This window comes from Mesoplodon bidens (genome assembly GCF_964165515.1).
Source record: "Mesoplodon bidens genome assembly, chromosome: 19".
Taxonomy (NCBI): domain Eukaryota; kingdom Metazoa; phylum Chordata; class Mammalia; order Artiodactyla; family Ziphiidae; genus Mesoplodon; species Mesoplodon bidens.
The window spans coordinates 22,715,270-22,734,418 of record NC_138179.1 but is presented as its reverse complement, the minus strand read 5'-3'; the positions used below and the strand labels follow the sequence as shown (position 1 = coordinate 22,734,418).

The window sequence follows — 19,149 nt, the reverse complement described above, 5'->3', positions numbered from 1 at the left end:
TGCTCGGGGCCCAGAGAAGGGAGGATGCGTGGGCCACGGGCATTGGGGCGGGTGCTGGGGAGCAGCCTTTAGCCTGTGCAGGCTGCTCACAGCGGCCCCAGGACACTGCTCTAAGGAGAGGACCGCAGCAGAAGTGACGTCGGCTGAGGATGTGCCTTTGCATCTTGCCTTTGTATCAGTTACACTGCGACACAATAGGGCAGGGTGACTCATTCCTGCTTTGTGACACAGCCAACTTGTCTGTCACAGCAGAGACTGGGCAGAGGGATCTTTAAACCTAGTTCACGGGGTTCAGCCCTCGCTCTGAGCTAGAGAATGACTGGGCCCCTCAAGCCACCATGGTCATCGCCCGGTCCAGCCTAGATTGTTGCTTCTGTGGGCCCTGGTCCTCTTTCTGGAGGAGGCAGGGCTGCAGTGGCCAGCTGGCGTAGACAGACATGGCGGGCTCAAGATTCCCAGCAACTGGGAATGCAGGGCTCCTAACTAAGTTAGTTAACTGAGCCTGCACTCGCTGGGGTAGAAACGTGAATTAGTTTTATTTGTCTCCCAGTAACTGCATCTGACTGTGCCGAGCGGCAGGCAGAGCCGGACTCCCTGCGTTGCCGCCTCCTAGCTGTGTGACCTTAGGCAAGTTGTTTAACCTCTGTGTGCCACAGAGTGCCCACGCTCCCTCCAGCTTCCCCCAAAGGTGGTCCAACCTTCAGCCTCTTCCTGCTACGTTTCCCTCACCCGGCTGGGGGCCCTCCCAGTGAAGAATGAACAAAACAGCTCAAGTCTAGCTTTTCATCCAAGTATCTACCGCCACCTCCACCCTTCCGCAAGGAGCTCACATCTTTGCCTTACCCAGCAGGGAGCCTCCCAGCCGCCCCTTCCGCTCCTCTTAGCCCTCCCATGGCTCCCAAGTAGCCCAGAAGTACGTTTGCTGGCTGGATAGAGAGTGAGCTGAGAACAAAATGGCAGCATCCCCTCCTGGCAGGTGTCCCGTCTGAATAAGGGATTGTTTTTAAGCCCCTCTGCCCTTGGCCTTGGGGAGAGAAAGGAGGACCCTCTGGAATGGTCGACAAGCCCTCCTCTCTTCCCGGTCCTCTTGTATTGACCGGGGTCACGGAGTGGGCAGCTGTACCTGTTGTGAACGCTTACCTCCCGGCAAGCCCCCCAGCGTGGTTGCCGGCCCCCCGCCCTGACAGCTCACTGTGACTCTTAGCACTTTAGCAGGTGGGTCATTGAGCACCTTCTGTGCTTAAGAGTTGTGCCTCACCTGCCATTTGGGATTTCGGAAGTCCTGCTTTATATCCTAGTCGATTTTTTCTGGCCTTGATTCTCCCAGCCCCACCCGGACCCGGGGCTGCCCCTTAGGCTCTCTGGGTCTCACCTCCTCCTCTGAGCACCGCCCCGGGGGCTGATCGGGGATGAATCAACCTGTGGGGACCAAGGCCTGCTGATGACGTCTGGGCCAGCCACTCACGCTCTAAACTCATCCTTTTGAAGGTGCCTGGTCTTCTAGCTCCTCCAGTGGGTGCCGTCAGCCCTGAGCCTGCACAGGACCGAGCTCAAGAGGGTCTTGCACTTGGGTGGCCACTGCAGGCAGAAGGGCGAGGCCACATCCTGAGTGTTCACGCCCAGGGACACGCATGCGTGCTGGGCACCGGCACACCCAGGGAGGAGGGGCCTGATGTCTGCCTGGTGTGGCTCAGGGTCCACAGACCCCCCTGTCTGGACTGCACACAAAGAGTTGGCCCACAAAAGGCCCTAAGGTGACCATGAAAGTTGCCCTAGAAGGGCCCAAGGACGTCTTTGGACATCCAGGTGCCACTCATGGAAACACCCAAGGTCCATGGTCCTGAGTCACCAGTGAAAGTTTTTCTGATCTCAGTCTGCCTCCTCAGCCGCAGGAGGGTGGGTGGCCTGGGGGGCTGGTCTGTCCTGGGCCCTGTGCTCCAGGTCTCAGCCCTTGGCAGGTCCATTCCTGCACCCAGACCTTTGCACCTGCTACCTCCTCTTTCTGGAACATTCTTCCTTCCCCCTCACTTCTCTCCTGGCCTCCTCATCCAGCTAAAATGTCCCTTCTGAGAGGCTCTCCTGACCTCCCAATGACCTGGAGGGGGCCCCCCCACTTGGCCCCCTCCCAGCACCATCACTTTCTTCTCAGCGTATATCCCTCTCTGCCGTGACCTCTTTCTTTGTCTGTTAGATCATTCTCTGTCTCTGTCTCCTACCACGGGGCACACCTGCTTCATTCACTACTGTGTCGTTAGTGCCTGGCACATAGTAAGGGGTTAGCAAATCCATGGAAGAATGAACGCATGTGCGCTGCTTTCCGTGTGCCCACCCCCGTGCCATCCCAGGGATATCACCGAAGTGAAGTAATGCTGGGCAGCTCACAAAGGGCTTCTGTTTCTCTGGGTGCCTGGTTCCTCCCTGGCTGGGGAAGTAGGAGGTTTTGCCTACTGGGTCCGGGGTAGGATTTCCTAGCTCTTTGCATGTCGTTTGCATGGCTCTGAGCTCTGAGCTCTGTGCTTCTGCTTGTGGTTTCCTGGTCCATCCCCTGTTCCACAGAGCTGGACCACTGCTTCCTCGACTTCCTTCTATGACCTGGCCTGACCAGCCAGCCATGGGGGTCTGCCTGGACGGGGTGAATGCAGTGAAATTCCCAAGGGAAAGTGGGCTTGTGACAAAGACTGTAACAGGAGAGCTTTCGTGTCTTTTTTTCTTTTTTTTAATTTATTTATTTTTGGCTGCATTGGGTCCTCATTGCTGTGCGCGCTTTCTCTAGTTGCGGTGAGCGGGGGCTACTTTTCGTTGCAGTGCGCGGGCTTCTGATTGTGGAGGCTTCTCTTGTTGCAGAGCACGTGCTCTAAGCGCGTGGGCTTCAGTAGTTGTGGCTCACAGGCTCTAGAGTGCAGGCTTAGTAGTTGTGGTTCATGGGCTTAGCTGCTCCGCAGCATGTGGGATCTTCCTGGACCAGGGCTCGAACCCGTGTCCCCTGCATTGGCAGGCGGATTCTTAACTACTGTGCCACCAGGGAAGTCCCAGCTTTCGTGTCTTGAAAGCTTGCTCAGCGCATCCACTGTGGCATTTAATCTTTCCAGCAGCCCTGGGGGGTTAGTACCATCGTCACACCCATTTTACAGATCAGTAAACTGAGGTTCAGAAAAGTTTAAAGAAATTGCCCATTTGCATGGCTATCAAATACCAGAGTTGAGATCTGAATCCAAGTCTGTTGATGCCAGAGGCCAGGCTTATTTGCTGCACTGCACTACCTGTCACAGCTTCCTGAGGGACCCAGGAGCCCTGACACATCACTGTGAAGCTGGGCTGGCCCTGCTGGAGGCTTTCAGAATGTGGCCCTTGGCATGTTTCCCCACCTGGTGCTAAAACCCCTTCTTAGATCTCCTCCTCAGCAGCCCTCCAGCCTGAGCTAAACACCCCGGCTCTCTCCTCAGTAGGACAGGGGGAGGAAGGGGGTTCTCTTTTTTTTTTTTTTTTTTTGGCTGTGCCGCGTGGCTTGTGGGATTTCAGTTCCCCAGTCAGGGATTGAACCCGGGCCCTCGGCAGTGAGAGCGTGGAGTCCTCTAACCACTGGACCGCCAGGGAGTTCCCAGAGGAATTCCCAGAAGGGAGTTCTTTGAAAGACCAAGCCAAGCAAGGTCTTTGAATAACTGGTAACATTGCTAAGCCTCAGAGACAGCAAAGAAAAATGGCCAAAGTGGAGGTGAGGGCAGAAAAGGACCAGGGGCCTGTGGCCTGGGCACCCAAGCAGAGGGTGTGGCGGAGTGGAGGTGTGGCATGTGTGAAGGCAGCCCCTGCCCGGCCCGAGCATCAGAGCCCCCGGCACACTGGCGGGAGCTCTGTGACCTTGTCAGCAGGAACAGGCTCCCTGGCCATCCCTGAGGGGTGGGGCACGCAGGCCTGGAAATTCAGAGAAAGTCCCCCACATGATCCTGATTTTTCCTTTGAGGTCCTCCTGCCCAGCACTGGGGTCTGGTCACGCCACGGGCACTCCCTGGGCTGTTGCAGCCACTCACTCCTGCCAGGGGTGGGGGTGGGGAGGTGGGGGAGGGCCGCACCTCTCCACTCCCCCTGCCACCCCTCACTTCCCGTAGCCTGTGCTGCTGGGCCACAGGCGTGCCCCGTCCTGCCGTCCTGAGCGGCACTGCCAGTAGCCCAGGAGTGGGTCCAGCCCTGGAGGCAGCTGGCTGATGGCACCGGCTGGGAGTGCCCACTGTCTCTGCCAGCTGCCCTGCTAGGCCATGTGCTTCTCGAGTCCGGGGTTCTCCAGACTGACCAGCGTCTGTCCCCCATGCAGGCGATGACTCAGGATGCAGCCAGGGGCCACGACGTGCACGGAGGACCGCATCCAGCACGCCCTGGAGCGCTGCTTGCACGGGCTCAGCCTCAGCCGCCGCTCCACCTCCTGGTCAGGTAGGTCCCAGGGAGCTGGGGAGGCGCATCTGGGGCCCAAGGGAGCTTCAGGGGCTGTGATGAGCACTGGTTCAGGCACGGAACTGGCAGGTTCTGGTTCCAACCCTGTGTGTGTGACTCCGCGGACCTCACTTGGGCAGGTGCTCAGCACAGCACCTGATGGAGAGTTGCCCTCGGTGGGTGGCAGTTTCTCCTTTCCCCCATGCTGCCTTCCTCATCCTCCTCATGTGCTAGAAGCTTAGCTCCCTGAAGAAGGTATTGGACCAGCTTTAAAATGTCACACTGCTGATTTCAAAAGAGCAGCTGGATATTTATAGACAGTTCTCCCCAGAATTCTCCTGTTTTCCTGGTTTCTAGTTTTCTCCACAGCCCCATCCTCCTCTTCCCCATAGAACAATGGAGAATCTCAGCAGAACTTCAGGGAATAGGAGGCCTCCATGTTCCATGATCCCCAGGACTGAGAAACAGGCATATCTGCAGGCTGGGGCAGTTGTCTCCAAGGCTAGAGATTAATTTAATAACTCCTTATGCTCATAAAGATTTTCCGCATCTCACTTGCCTCCCTAACCACCCCACGAGATAGATACCCATGCTCCTTGAACATAACTGGTTCCTTCCTACCTCAGGACCTTTGCACTTGCTGCCTAGAATTCTTCCCTCAGAACTACGCAGAGCTGGCTCCTTCTCATTCAGGTCTCAACTCAAATGTCACCTCCTCTCAGAGGCTTTCCTTGGCCTCTGGAATTAAGCGGATCTGACTTAAAACTGTCTCTCACTGGCTGTAGGAACTTGTGCAAGTCCCTTAGCCTCTCAGGACTCACCTGCCTTGCCTGTAAAATGAGAATAATAGCAGCAGGAACCATCTTCCTGAGGTGGGGGATGGGAGATTCAATGGAGGTGATGTGTGAAAGGCCTGGTACCTTAGAGGTACATAGTAGGTGGTCACTAAATGGCAGTTTTCTTCCTTCTGGCCTCCTACCCAGGTGTTAATGAGACTAAGCTTCTAGAATTGAGGGGCCATCAAGTCAAAGAATACAAAAAATCTGACTATAGCAAATTTCACTAAAACCTGTGACCCTATGAACACACTGCTTGGGGCCTGCAGCACTTCAGAAGGAGCTCGTGCACATGAGGGGGCCACTTCCACCCCCACTGTTCTCATTCCCCATCACACACACACACACACACACACACACACACACAGAGACCACAGACCTCTGTGACTGCCCCTTTAATTAGGGGGAGTTTACCCATGCTGACTGCAGGGAAGCAGAGATTGACAAAATAAGAAAGTCTGGGGAAGTTACAGAGTGACAAAGTGCTCCTCATAGCTTTCAAAATAGAAATGAATGGCGCTTCCCTTTCCCGGACTCCACTGCCCAGCAGTTCCGGGAGGTCCCATGGCTGTTGCAGACTCAGCCTTGTGTCCTGGGGTGGCGATCTCTGCTTCTGTGCCCCTTCCCTGCATCTCGGAGGATGTGGGAAAGCTGGTGCTCTCCAGAGCCACAGGGAGCAGAGTGGTGGCCAGTCCTTGGCTTCTGAGGGAGATCCCAGCCCCTCTCTGTGTCTCTTGAGCCTCCTGTCTATGCAGGAAGAAGAAACTTATCATTATCTTGATGGGGCATAATAGGGTCGAGTGTGTTGATCCAGAATTTCCGGAGACTCTGACTTCAGAAGCGAAGGCCCCAGTGCAGCCCCAGGAATTGCCACTTCCCTCCAACCCACAACTGACCCCTGGCCTCTCCCTCCCTTTGCAGCTGGGCTGTGTCTCAACTGCTGGAGCCTGCAGGAGCTGGTCAGCAGGGATCCAGGCCACTTCCTTATCCTCCTGGAGCAGATCCTGCAGAAAACCCGTGAGGTGAGGGCTCGGCCTGGGTTAGAAGGGCAGTGCTGGGATCAGCCTCATAGAGTCGAGAAATAGGTCCCACAGAATGTCAGTTCTGGGGTGTCTGGACCACCAGGGGGGCTTGGTGGAGGCACTGGCAGCCTGAGTTCTCTGCTTCGGTGGTGTTTGTGGATTGAAGGCCTCAGGAAGGGGCGTGGTCCTTTTGCTATGAACATGTGCTGGGTGAGCCAGGGTCCCCAGTTTAAGCTGTTTCTTAAGACAGACATTGCCTGTAAGTCAAGGTGTCGACTACAAGGGAGGGAGGATGCGCTACCGAATTCCTTTCCCCCAAAAGACGCAGAAGAACAAAGATGCAAAAGAGAAAACTGATTGGAGAGGTAAACCGAGACCTCCTCTAACAGTTCAGTAAACAGGCTTTTATGACTCAGAAGAAGAGTGTGTTTAAAGCTGATCTGGGGGACTTCCCTGGCGGTCCAGTGGTCAGGACTCCGCACTTCTACTGCTGGGGGCGTGGGTTCGCTCCCTGGTCGGGGAACTAAGATCCCGCATGCCGCGTGGCCAAAAAAAATAAAAAATAAAAAACAAGAAAACAAACCTGATTTGGGCTGGGGTTCCAGAACAGGCACGAGTCCCTAAAGATGTTTTATTTTTTATTTTTAAATACATGACTGAGTTGGAAAACACATGTCTTTCTCAGCTGTCCCTTTACCTCTAAGAAAAAAGTCTTGGTTTATCAAGACACCCAAGGTTTCAATTCTGGTACCACCATTTACCTGGTGCTTTTATACCCTGATCACAAGGAGACCAACTCAGAAGAGCTAAACCACCTCTGAAGTGCTTATCTTATCAACCCAAATATAAAGGAACAACTACTGTATAGCAACAGGGGAGGGTTTTATAGAAGGGGCCAAGCAGCAAGTGTACTGGACACATGGTCTATTCAGGACCATGAAGGAGAATTCTATTTGATCCTGCTGCCGTCACCAGGCACAGCAGAGGTGGTGGGGCTTTCTCTGCTTCTTCAACACCCATGAATTCCAGAATGGGTTGGGAGACCACTAGTATTTTGACCAAAGAATTCTAAATTGTGTCTATACATGCTTGTTTGTGGTGTGGTGGGTGAGCTCTATCAAAGAGATGATTCACAAAAGAATAAATAGAACTTTTAAACAATATGGAAAATGTTGCTTCAGTTATAGTAAAATAAATGTAAATGAAAACCATAATGACACAGCTTTTGCCTAGCAAATTCGCAAAAACATTATAATAACCAATGCAGGGAAGGGTGTAGTGAAATGGCACTTTCATACATACACAGTTTTATAAATGGCAAAATTATTTTGGAAAGCAATTTGGCGATACATTTCGAAGATCATAAATATGTTTACAGTCTGGTATCCACTCATTGCGCTTCTTGAGCTCTATCCAAGATAAATAATCCAAATTATAGAAAAAGGAGTGTGCACAAAGATTTTCACTGCACAGGCACTTAAAATGCAAGAAAATAATCTCAAGTGTCTAAAGCTAATAAATTATGGAGATCTACCAGAAGGAGTATTATATAGGTAATAAAAATGATGGATAGTATCCAAGGGTAGAAACAAAATTTAATATATTAAAAAATTGCGGGGAATTCCCTGGTGGTCTAGTGGTTAGGACTCGGCACTTTCAATGCTGGGACCCGGGTTCTGTCCCTGGTTGGGGAACTAAGATCCTGCAAGCCCGCAGAGCTACAAAAAAAAAAAAAAAAAATTGCATCATTAAAATTTATTAAATGGTTTAGGGAAAATTGATTAAACGTTTCCAAAAATATGGAGTGAGGTTCCAAATTCATATTATACAGAACTCTAGATGGATTAAAGGTTTAAATTTAAGAAAATGAAGCTTCCAAGAAAAGAACAAAAAACATATGTGAATATTTACATGAACCTTGCATGCAAAAGTGAAAATCCATAAAGGAAAAAGCTAACACTTGTAACTTATGTACATAAAAAAAATCCGTAAAATTCAAAGACCAACAACAAACTGGAAAACATATTTACAATACAAATAATAGATAAATGTATAACTAGGAGGGGGAACAATATGGTCTTAGAGATGATGTAGCAAAACAGAAATCCATTTATAATATTATACGTAAAAGCCATGAAGCGTAAAAATATGCACCCAATGATTACAACTTTGCAGAGGAAAATACACAGAGAAAAATGGTGTAAGGAGAAGTACACTGAAATATTAGTTGTGGCTGAGTTTGGAAGGGGGATATCATGGGTTTTTTTTTTTTTACTTCTATTTTCTAAATGTTTGTCTTGTGATTATATTACTTTTCACTTAAAAAAGAAAAAAGAAAAAGAAAAGAAAGGAATCGAGAAGAGAGCAGTGCTCGCTTGTGCACCTGTGATGAGCCTGCCCCCCTCCTGTCCCCCACACAGGTCCAAGAGAAGGGCACCTATGACCTCCTCGCCCCCCTGGCCCTGCTCTTCTATTCCACTGTCCTCTGTGTAAGTTCCCGGCTGGGCCAGGCTGAGGGAGGTTGGGGAGGAGAGGGAAGAACAGCCTCCATGGAGCGGGCAGAGCCCTCACAGCTCAGAGGATAAACACACAGAGAGAGAAACTGTCCACCAGTGACACTTCAGGTGGGTGTCACCCCTCTGATGGCTTCCGATGAGCCATTTGAGAGGCCTCCAGTAACTCCACGTGGACGCCATCATGCCTGAAGTATCTGGGCACCCACGGAGGGGATGCGGTCACAGCCCTTTCACAAACCACAGGAGAGATTCTGTTAAAGACATGGGACGTCCACCTCCTTTTGTACCGCAGTGGTCAGTTTCCCCCAGTGCCGTCACCCCCCGTTCACCAGACCAGTGGCATCAAATGACTCCAAGTACACTGAGTCAGTCCACTTCAAAGAATAAACATTGGCCTCTCGTGAGGATATTTAAATAAAGGCAGTTTAGGCGTTGAAGACCATTCCTCAAAAGGAGTGGCAGCAGTGGCACCATTTAGGATGACCTCCAAGGTGACAGCTTTTCAGAGAGGCCCTCTTGTGTATTTGGTAAATTGTTATGTTTGGTGAAAACAAGGCCCCTGTAGTAGAGACATCCTTGGGCACCATCTTGCCCATCTGTAACTCACTTCCTGTGGGTAACTTTCAATTCGGCCTGCCCTCGTCCTGGGACACACTGCTGCCAGGAAAAGTGTGCCCTTTGTGGAACATTCCAGAAAGGAGCAGGGTCTGCTCTGGAATATCAGTGAGCTTTCTCTCACCCAGACCTCTCTGCTTTGCCGCTCCCTCTCCATCCCAGACTCCACACTTCCCACCAGACTCAGATCTCCTTCTGAAAGCAGCCAAAACCTACCACCGATTCCTGACCTGGCCCGTTCCTTACTGTAGCATCTGCCAGGAACTGCTCACCTTCATCGATGCTGAACTGAAGGCCCCAGGTAAGTGTTGAGGTGGCACGCACGTGGGGCAGGGACCATGCGGTCAGGAGGTTTCCAGCTTTTCTGAAACTGGGCTTTGGCTATGACCCCCCTCACTTCATATCGTCCAGCTCGTCTCTGCCCGTGGCCTGCTTCACAAGCCTGGAGTCCCTTTTTGTGGTTCTAGTGCTCCATGTCTGCATCAGCATCAGATGGCTGAAGGCAGCAAACACCCGAGTAACTCAAGGAGGAACTCTTAGGGGTATCTGAGCAGGGGTTCAGGGCAAGGAGGCCCCACCTCCTGGCCTGTGCCTCTGCTCTGGTTAGCCAGGGGGTCTCTGAGGCTGCCCAGGTCAGACAGAGAAGCCCACACAGTGTTGACAAGAGGCCCTTGTTTGTTCTCTTTACCCCGGAACACGTAGGGGAATGCATGTGTGAATGGACTCAGTTCTGGCCGGGGAAGGTGGCTGGTACCAGGAATAAACAGGTAGATAGACACCACGACAAGTGTGGGCAAGGGCCAGGTACTGTCCAAGTTTTCATATGTGGATTCTGAAAAGTGGTTCTTGAGAAATTGCAGGTGCTATAGCAGACACGAAAATGAGGTCTAACAAAACTATTGTAGAGCCAGAAAAACACAATCAAGTATGATTTACTGAGAGGTGGCCCCATATTAGAGTAATTCATCACATCAGTAGCTCAAAGGAATAAAGTCACGCAAACATCCCAGTAGATGCCTCTGAAATGTTTGATAAAATTCAACTTCCATCCATTCCAAATAAAAATATTTAAGGTAAAAAAAAATTTAAAAAAAGTCAACATCCATTCCTGATATTCAAAGCCCCTCTAATATGTGGAAACTATTAATATATGGAAGGGTCCTTAATAAGGTAACAACCCACTAGCAGCATTTCCATTATTAAGTCAGTAATCTTCCTCTTCGTGCTTGTAGGTATTTTGCCCATGAAAAAAAAGAAAGAAAGAAAGAAAGAATATTTCCTCTTTCAGGAAGATAAAATTTTAATTACATAGAGATCAAACAATTGCTTATCTGTCAAGACTAAGAGAATAACCCAAAGCACTGTCAGACTAGTAATCAGGTAGCTAAGAGCTTTCTTATATAATAGCATCAACCAGTAAGAAAACATAATGTGGAAAAAAACAATTTACAATAGCAACTAAAAATATAAGATAAAGAAATGTGAATAACCTACATAGAGAAAACAAACTTTACTGAAGGATAAAAAGTTTAAGAGACATTGCTGGATTGAATCAATATTGTAATAACATCAGGTATTATGGAAATAAAAGTAACTGCAGTCAAAAATACCAATAATATTTTTTTAAATTTAACAAAATAAAGTCTATTGGACAGAATAAATGCTCTACAGTAGGATTTATTATGTACTTATGTATGCTTAAGGAAGAGTAAGAATGGGATAGTTCTCTACTAGGTCTTTAAAAGTACTGTAAGGCTATAGTTATTAAAATAGTACACTGTTGGTATAAGAATAGAAAATTAACGGAACTAAATAAAATAGCAAGGGACAGATTAAATGTATAAAAATGTATTATCTGACAAAGCAGCATCCTCAAATCAGTGATGTAAACAACTGTCATTTTATAAATGGTATCAAGATAATTGACAGACCAAAAAAAAGGAAGGGTTTAAAATTCTATCTCAAAAAAAAATTGAGTTCTATTGCAAACATAAAAATAAATTTCAGATGGATTAAATGTTTAAGTGTGGAAATCAAGACCATAAAATTTAAAAAAAAAAAAGACCATAAAAGTAATGGAAGAAAAATAGGTTACATGAGCCTAGCTACAAGAATGTTCATTGCTGCATTCTTTTTAATAATCAACCAATTCCAAAAACTTAAATATTGTACATAGTTGAATATATCGTAGCAAAGTCATTTGGTGGAATCCGCCTCACTTATTAAAAATGAGATCATAGAAATAAGGTTACTGAGATGAAAAGATGTTGAGTAATGTGTTGAGTAAAAAAGCAGGCCCGGGGCTTCCCTGGTGGTGCAGTGGTTGAGAGTCCGCCTGCCGATGCAGGGGACACAGGTTCGTGCCCCGGTCCGGGAAGATCCCACATGCCGCAGAGCGGTTGGGCCCGTGAGCCATGGCCACTGAGCCTGCGCGTCCGGAGCCTGTGCTCCGCAACGGGAAAGGCCACAACAGTGAGAGGCCCGCGTACCGCAAAAAAAAAAAAAAAAAAAGCAGCCCCCCGCCCCCGAGTACTAAGTATGTTGTAATCCCGTTTTTTTTTTTTTCTTTTAAATCTGTATATGCACCAGACCCTGTTTAGTATTGGGAGTGTCTAAGTCTCATCATGTGCATTAAATACACACAGGACAGAAGTACCAAATCTTATTCCCTAATAATTCAGGGGCCCTAGAAAGCGCAGGACTGAAGCTTTATATGAAAATTCCTTTGGAGAGGCTTATGACTTCCTTCCCCAACTCATCATCTGATTTGTCTGCCCAACCAATCAGCTGATCTGTTGTCTCCCAACCAATCAACTGATCTGTTTGCCTAACCAATCAGCTGATCTGTCTTCCCCCAGCCAGGCAGCTGTCCGTTGTTACGAAGAGCTGAACAGGCACAGGCTAGGGTAGCCAAAGTCTACCCATTACATGGACCTTACCTCCTGGTAGAGACTTGGGTGGAAGAATTAAGAAATCAGGAAGGCCTTCAGGAGAAGGGGTTGGACTAGGAAAGGTGCTGAGGCACATGGTGAATAGACAAGTCAGGCAACCTAGCTTTCCAAGGCACCCTAAATGAACAAACCAATTTAATCTCTTTCATTCCCTTGCTCCCCTCTACCCACCCCCCAAACAAACAGATCTAGATCACTTCTGGGCTTCTTGCTGGTGACCAGAATTCCTTTAACAAGAACGCAAAGCTTTTCTTCCTTTTTATAATGAGACAGAAAGGATTTAAAATGCAAATGCCTTGGCAGGACCTTCAGTCTCTACCAAAGATCTAAATGAGTTTACTTCGAAATGGGTAAAGGCGAGGTTGTCCTGGGGGAGGGCTGTCTGTCACCTGCGTGCAGGGGGACCGCTTCCCAGTTTCAAGTGGAACCAGCTGTCTCCCCTCAGCTGGATGCACGCTATGCCTTGAGATGTTTTTGTGGGCAGCTGAGCAGGAACTCAGCTCTGAGCAGCCCCCAGTGAGCAGATGTGGGGCCAAGGGGCAGATGCGGGCTGTGGGGAGGCCCGGACTGGGGGATGTGGGGTTCTAGGCTTGGGGGAAAAGAGTCAGGCAGAGCAACAACTGGAGATGGAAATGGAGTGAGGATCCTTGGACTCAGAGCAGGGAGGGCTGCTGGCACCCTGGTCATTCACTGCTGAGGGTCTTCCCCTGGACCTTGCCCCTGGGACCATGTGAGGGCTCAGGTATGCTGGGGACCGAAGCAAATGCCTGGAGGGGGACGCTCAGGCCAGGCTGCTCAGGCCAGGAACGCCTCCTCTTCCAGGGAAAGCAGAACCGAAATAGGAAACCATTAGCTCTTTCTTGTGTCAGAGAGTCATTTTCAAACGGTTTAAAAAAAAAACCTAGCACTCATACAAATGTATAGCGAGCCTGTGTCAAAACGCATTCAGTTAGTTACTGAGGGGACCAGCAAGGTGGGAGGGCTGGTTTAAAGGAGGGTATGAGAAACTGAAATAAATTTCTCATCTAAGCCACAAAAAGATGGCAGAATTAGATACAAAATTAGTTAACATTATATGGGGGAATAAAACATCATACAGGGGAAAAAAAACCTTTGAAGTTATCCTTTATAGTGAGCAAAAATTACTCATCTCACATCCACAAGTGAACCTCTAATTTCACAGAACCTGAGCCCTCATGAATAGCAAGTAGTAAATTAAAGCAAATTAGCTCCTTTTACATAACCCTTAAGTGGGCTAGTTAGGAAGTGCTTTGGTGTGATTTTTGTAAAGGCACGTGGTAATAGTTTTGCCTTGTTGCTGAGTAGCTCCATCCCCAGTAACCCCAGCTGAGAGAGGCAACAGGAGGAAGGGAGAGGGGTGGGAATGGAGGCCCGGGCGACAAGCTCTTGGGGAGAAGCTGAGGCTGAATCACTTGGTGGTTTCCAGTACTTTGGACTAGCCTATCGCCGTTTCAAATCCTGGGGCTGTGGGGCCTTTGGCAAGACACTTAACATCATGGGAACCTCAGTTTCCTCATCTGTAAAATGGGAGTATAAGAATGTCTCCCTGTCAGCAGTTTGTGAGGATGAATGCTGGCCTATATTGATTTCCCATTGCTGGGGACAGTAGGGTTTGGGGTGGTATTCGCTTAATAGATGGATTTTGGCAAGGTCACGGAGAAGATGACAAGGGGCCTGGGGAGCTGGGCCCTCCACCCATGGAGCCTTGGGGAGGCAGTTGCCATGGAGATGAGGGAAACAGTTTATCCCACTTTGATGTGGCTGGGTGGCAGAGGAAGCGGGCAGGTTATCAAGCCTGAGGGCCTCCCCCTTCTTCCTGACTCCACCCCAAGTAGGGTCGCCTACTGCCTCCATCTGGGGGTGGCAGGAAACCTCACGTCAGTGCTTCCGGGTCCTGCCCACCACACCCCTCTTGGGTTCAGCCCGTATGTTTGTTGAGTATTTACTCTATGCCCACCCAGCTGTGCAGACCATAATACTTGTCTGCAGAGAATTGGGCTGTCATCCTGAGAGGAGACAGTGAGCATCATATGTGTGAGTCACTCTGCAGTTTTCAAAGCACCCAAAGCTCCATGATTGTATCTCACCCAGACCACAGCCCTGTGGAGTAAGAGGGAAAAGCAACATTACTCCCATTTTGTGCGTGAGGCAACCAAGACTCAGAAAAGTTTGATGATTCTTGCTTTAGCTATAAAGTCAAATGTGAGAGAAGGAACATGGGCTTTCGGATAACAAAGACCTGTGCTTTGTCACTTATTAGCTGGTGACCTTGGACAGGTTACATGAGGTCTCTGAGCCTCCTTGTCAAAAGTAGGACTGCGTTCATAGCAGCTCTATTTACAGTAGCCAAGACACGGAAGCAACCCAGGTGTCCATCAGCAGATGAATGGCTAAAGAAGATGTGATACACACACACACACACACACACACACACACACACACTGGAATATTACTCAGCTATAAAAAAGAATGAAATAATGCCATTTGCAGCAACATGAGTGCACCTAGAGATTATCATACCAAGTGAAGTCAGACAAAGACCAATATCACATGATATTACTTATATGTGGAATCTAAAAAAATGATACAAATGAACTTATTTACAAAACAGAAACGGACCCACAGACATAGAAAACAAACTTATGGTTACCAAAGGGGAGGGGGATGGGGAGGGATAAATTAGGAGTTTGGAGTTAGCAGATACAAACTACTATATATAAAATAAACAACAAGGATCTACTGTGTAGCACATGGAACTATATTCAGTATCTTGTAATAGCCTATAATGGAAAAGAATCCAAATCACTTTGCTGTACACCTGAAACTAACACCACATTGTAAACCAACTATATTTCAAGTTAAAAAAAATAGGACAAAATCAAGCAAACAGCAGCTCCCAGCGCTAATGATGCCATAATCCCCAAATGAGACCATTAAAGCATCCTAAGATACGCAGGTGGAGAGATAGAGGATGTTAGAGAATGTTCCTCGTCATGGAGACTAAAGGGAAGAGCAGGTTTCAAGGAGAAAGTGGTCAACTGTACCCCCGGGAGTGTGGGCGGGGCCGGCAGCTGGTCAGCAGGGCGTGGGTTACCCGTTAACAACATTAGATGGTAAAAGAAAAGTGTGGACGGGTCAAGAGAAGACTTTGCTCTCTGTGTGTTTTGGGGGTCGGGGAGATTGGGGGGCAGGGAGACCTGGGGTGCGGGGGACACTCCTGCAGCACTTTGTTGGGCGTTGAAGGCGTTGAAGGGGCAACGAGGGGACTTTTCTCTCTCATGTCTGTGAGTGGCCACCAGATGGCGTCCTGGGTCCTGATAGTAATCCCTGTTTCGGGGACTTTTCCTGTCAAAATAGACGTAACATTAACATCTAAACGTGACAGTTACATGGAAGACACACCAAATGAAAGGCCCCCAAAGCAAAGCAATTCGGCCCTAAGTTGGAATACTACAAATTGGAAATGTTCGGCCATTTACTAAACAACAGTCACGGCCCTTCTGTTTACAGCCGTCTCTAACCCCAGTCTTGGCTTTGACTCCTCCGAGGGGCTGCCTTGCTGCTCCCAGCTCACACCCCGGTCCACACCCGGCAGGGCCCCTGTGACGATGTCCAAGCTCTAACAAGGAGGCTGCCTGCCCCCCTGAATCCCAGCCTCATCAGTGAGCAGCGCGAGCTATTGTGTGACAGCCTCACCGTAGTTGACACAGAACTGAATACGTGCTTTTCCAGCTACAGAATTGAGTCAAGTTGCAGGGAAAAAGGGAAAACTTTGGCTAGTTTCTTCTCAGCACATTTGAATCAGAGGTGACAGAGAGGTGGATGAGGCCAGAGAGGAAGGCGGGGAGGGGGTCTTTGGTGCAGAGGGTCAGCCCTAGAGAGGGACAGCGCCAGGCAGTACCATGGGCCCCTGAGGGCCCCCCGAGAGCATGTGGGAAGCGGGGCCGGGAGGCCGAGGGGGAGGCTGGGGGCTGGCCGGAGCTGAGGCTGAGCTGAGGGGTGCCTGGCACACCCACTGCAGGAGGGCACCCGGGCCCAGGTCTGCAGGGACAGAACCAGGACCAGCTGGATAGCAGGAGACCCGGCCGCTTCAGGGGCCTCCATCTCCTCCCAGGGGGCCCTGCCCCGCAGTCTCTGAAGAGTGAAGCTTTGCAGGGCGGGTGGGGCCTGGGAATCAGACTGTTAAAGACCCTGGTGGCAATGGGCCTAATCTGCCCCTTGTCCTGACCCTCATCCGGGAACTCCCAGCCAGATTCTCCAGTGCCAGGCTCCTGCGAGGCGCAGGACCATGGCTGCTGAAGGAACAGGTAAGTCCGTGAACTGTTTCTTTGTGTTTGTTCTTTTGGCCACAGGAATCTCCTACCAGCGACTGGTGAGGGCCGAGCAGGGCCTGTCCACTAGGAGTCATCGCAGCTCCACTGTGTGAGTGCTCTTGGGGAGGGAGGAGTTTGGGGGGTAGGGTCATGTTTTGTGCACAGCCTCTTTTTTCAGGGCTAAGGGTCCTTCATCAGATTCCTAAATGGGTCTGAGACTTAAAAAAAAAAAAAAAGGAAAAGGTTAAAACCACCTGCCTTGATTGTGCCAGGTGCTGAGCGAACATACATTACCTTACTTTACCCCCATTTTGCAGATGAGGAAACTGAAGGTCAGAGAGACCAAGTAACTTCCCCAAGGACACTCAGCTAGTAAGTGTCTGAGTCAGGATTTGAGCCTTAGACTTCCTCAAAAGCCGAGGCTCTTTCCATAATGTCTTCTGCCTATTAGTAAAACAGCGTTTTTCCAAACCTTTTTGACTGGGACCTACAATAAAAAATGCATTTTATATGAAAGCCTAGTGTACATACATACACACACACACAGACACACCACACACACACAGAGCTGAGACAAGTTTTAGGAAATGAAAGTCACCCTCTCCCAAGGATGAGCTCTGGTCTCTTCTAGTCCATTTCACTTAAAAGGCTGTTCTGGTTGTGAATCCCTGAAGTGATCTCGTTACCCACTCTTGGGTCCCTGCCTGTTGGAAAAGCATTAGAGAGGAAGCCTCCATTCCAAGGACCCTCCGGCAAGCCTCCAGGCACGTGGGTGCCCGAAGACCCCAGCCTCCAACAGCTCCGAAGTTCTAGTCACCCCAGCCCCTCCTCATCCTCAGTCTGAGGGGTTCACAGCACATTCACTGAGCAAACATTGGTTGAGTTCCTTCTCGGTAAAAACAAACAGAAAAGCTAGTGGTAGATTTTGAGAGAGGCGGAAAGGGCATAAAAACTGTCTTGTAAATGTTGGCTTAGTAAGTAAGCAGGACCCTGCCAGAGGGCTGAGGCAGGTGAACGGTGGATTATCGCCAACGCCCCTCTAGGTACTTCCTGAGCCCCGGGCACTGTTGCAGGCATCACTCCATCACGCAGGTCTTTTGTTAACCCTACGAGAAAGGTATTATTTTTATTTTTATTTTTTTTATTAAATCAGTTATACATATGTTCCCATATCCCCTCCCTTTTGCGTCTCCCTCCCACCCTCCCTATCCCACCCCTCCAGGCGGTCACAAAGCACCGAGCTGATCTCCCTGTGCTATGCGGCTGCTTCCCACTAGCTATCTACCTTACGTTTGGTAGTGTATATATGTCCATGCCACTCTTTCACTTTGTCACAGCTTACCCTTCCCCCTCCCCATATCCTCAAGTCCATTCTCTAGTAGGTCTGTGTCTTTATTCCTGTCTTACCCCTATGTTCTTCATGACATTTTTTTTCTTAAATTCCATATATATGTGTCAGCATACAGTATTTGTCTTTCTCTTTCTGACTTACTTCACTCTGTATGACAGACTCTAGGTCCATCCACCTCATTACAAATAGCTCAATTTCGTTTCTTTTTATGGCTGAGTAATATTCCATTGTATATATGTGCCACATCTTCTTTATCCATTCATTCGATGATGGACACTTAGGTTGTTTCCATCTCCGGGCTACTGTAAATAGGGCTGCTATGAACATTTTGGTACATGTCTCTTTTTGAATTATGGTTTTCTCAGGGTATATGCCCAGTAGTGGGATTGCTGGGTCATATGGTAGTTCTATTTGTAATTTTTTAAGGAACCTCCATAGAGAAAGGTATTTTTTAGATCAGGAAACCGAGGCACGGACAGGTTTGTAGAAAGAGCTACGAGCAGAGAGTCGGTCTCACCTTGGTTTTCTGTAGGCTGGGAACAGGCGTGCAGAGGAGGTGCAAGTGGTGAGGGCCCGGGTGTGGCTGGCCTGGTCCTGAATACAGTGGAGCTCAATGCATGTCCATGAGGGGATGATCCAGCAGTGGGTGAAGGAGGAGGGCTCAGTGAGGGAGCGTTTACTGGAGCCCGATCCCTTTTTCTTACAAATAGAGAAATTAAAATGAGTTCCTCCCTAAACCCTGGGAACTCTGACAGAGCCTGGTCCCATTCCTGAGCCCTGGCCACAGGGCCGGCTCTGGGACCTCTGTCCACAGACCCTGGCAGGAAGGCCACCTGCCTGGTACTTCTTGGACTGGGTTTAAACACAGCACAGACTTGTGAGAGAACAAGAGCAAGTGTGAGCAGTTCATACTAAAAGCCTTTACAGGTATAATACCGCGATGGCGGAATACCTTCAAGAAAATTCAGTGATCGGGGGTTGGCCGGGGTGAAGTGCGAACAGACGTATGTTAACTGTTAACTGAGTGATGGATCCTCGGGGTTCACGATTCTCTTAACATTTGTGTATGTTTGAAATTTTCTATGATGAAGACATTTAAACA

General features: G+C 49.2%; 1 protein-coding gene across 3 annotated transcripts in view; it reads left to right on the top strand.

The window, feature by feature from the left end:
- PIK3R5 (phosphoinositide-3-kinase regulatory subunit 5) overlaps positions 1-19,149 on the top strand; it is a 70,270-nt gene that overhangs the window by 40,532 nt on the left and 10,589 nt on the right. For all 3 annotated transcript variants that reach the window (XM_081219810.1, XM_081219809.1, XM_081219811.1), the window contains exons 2-6: positions 4,307-4,422; positions 6,180-6,280; positions 8,701-8,769; positions 9,574-9,712; positions 16,736-16,805. In XM_081219810.1, coding sequence (XP_081075936.1) covers positions 4,320-4,422; positions 6,180-6,280; positions 8,701-8,769; positions 9,574-9,712; positions 16,736-16,805 — 482 coding nt within the window. In that variant the 5' untranslated portion in view covers positions 4,307-4,319. The remainder of the gene's footprint in view (positions 1-4,306; positions 4,423-6,179; positions 6,281-8,700; positions 8,770-9,573; positions 9,713-16,735; positions 16,806-19,149) is intronic.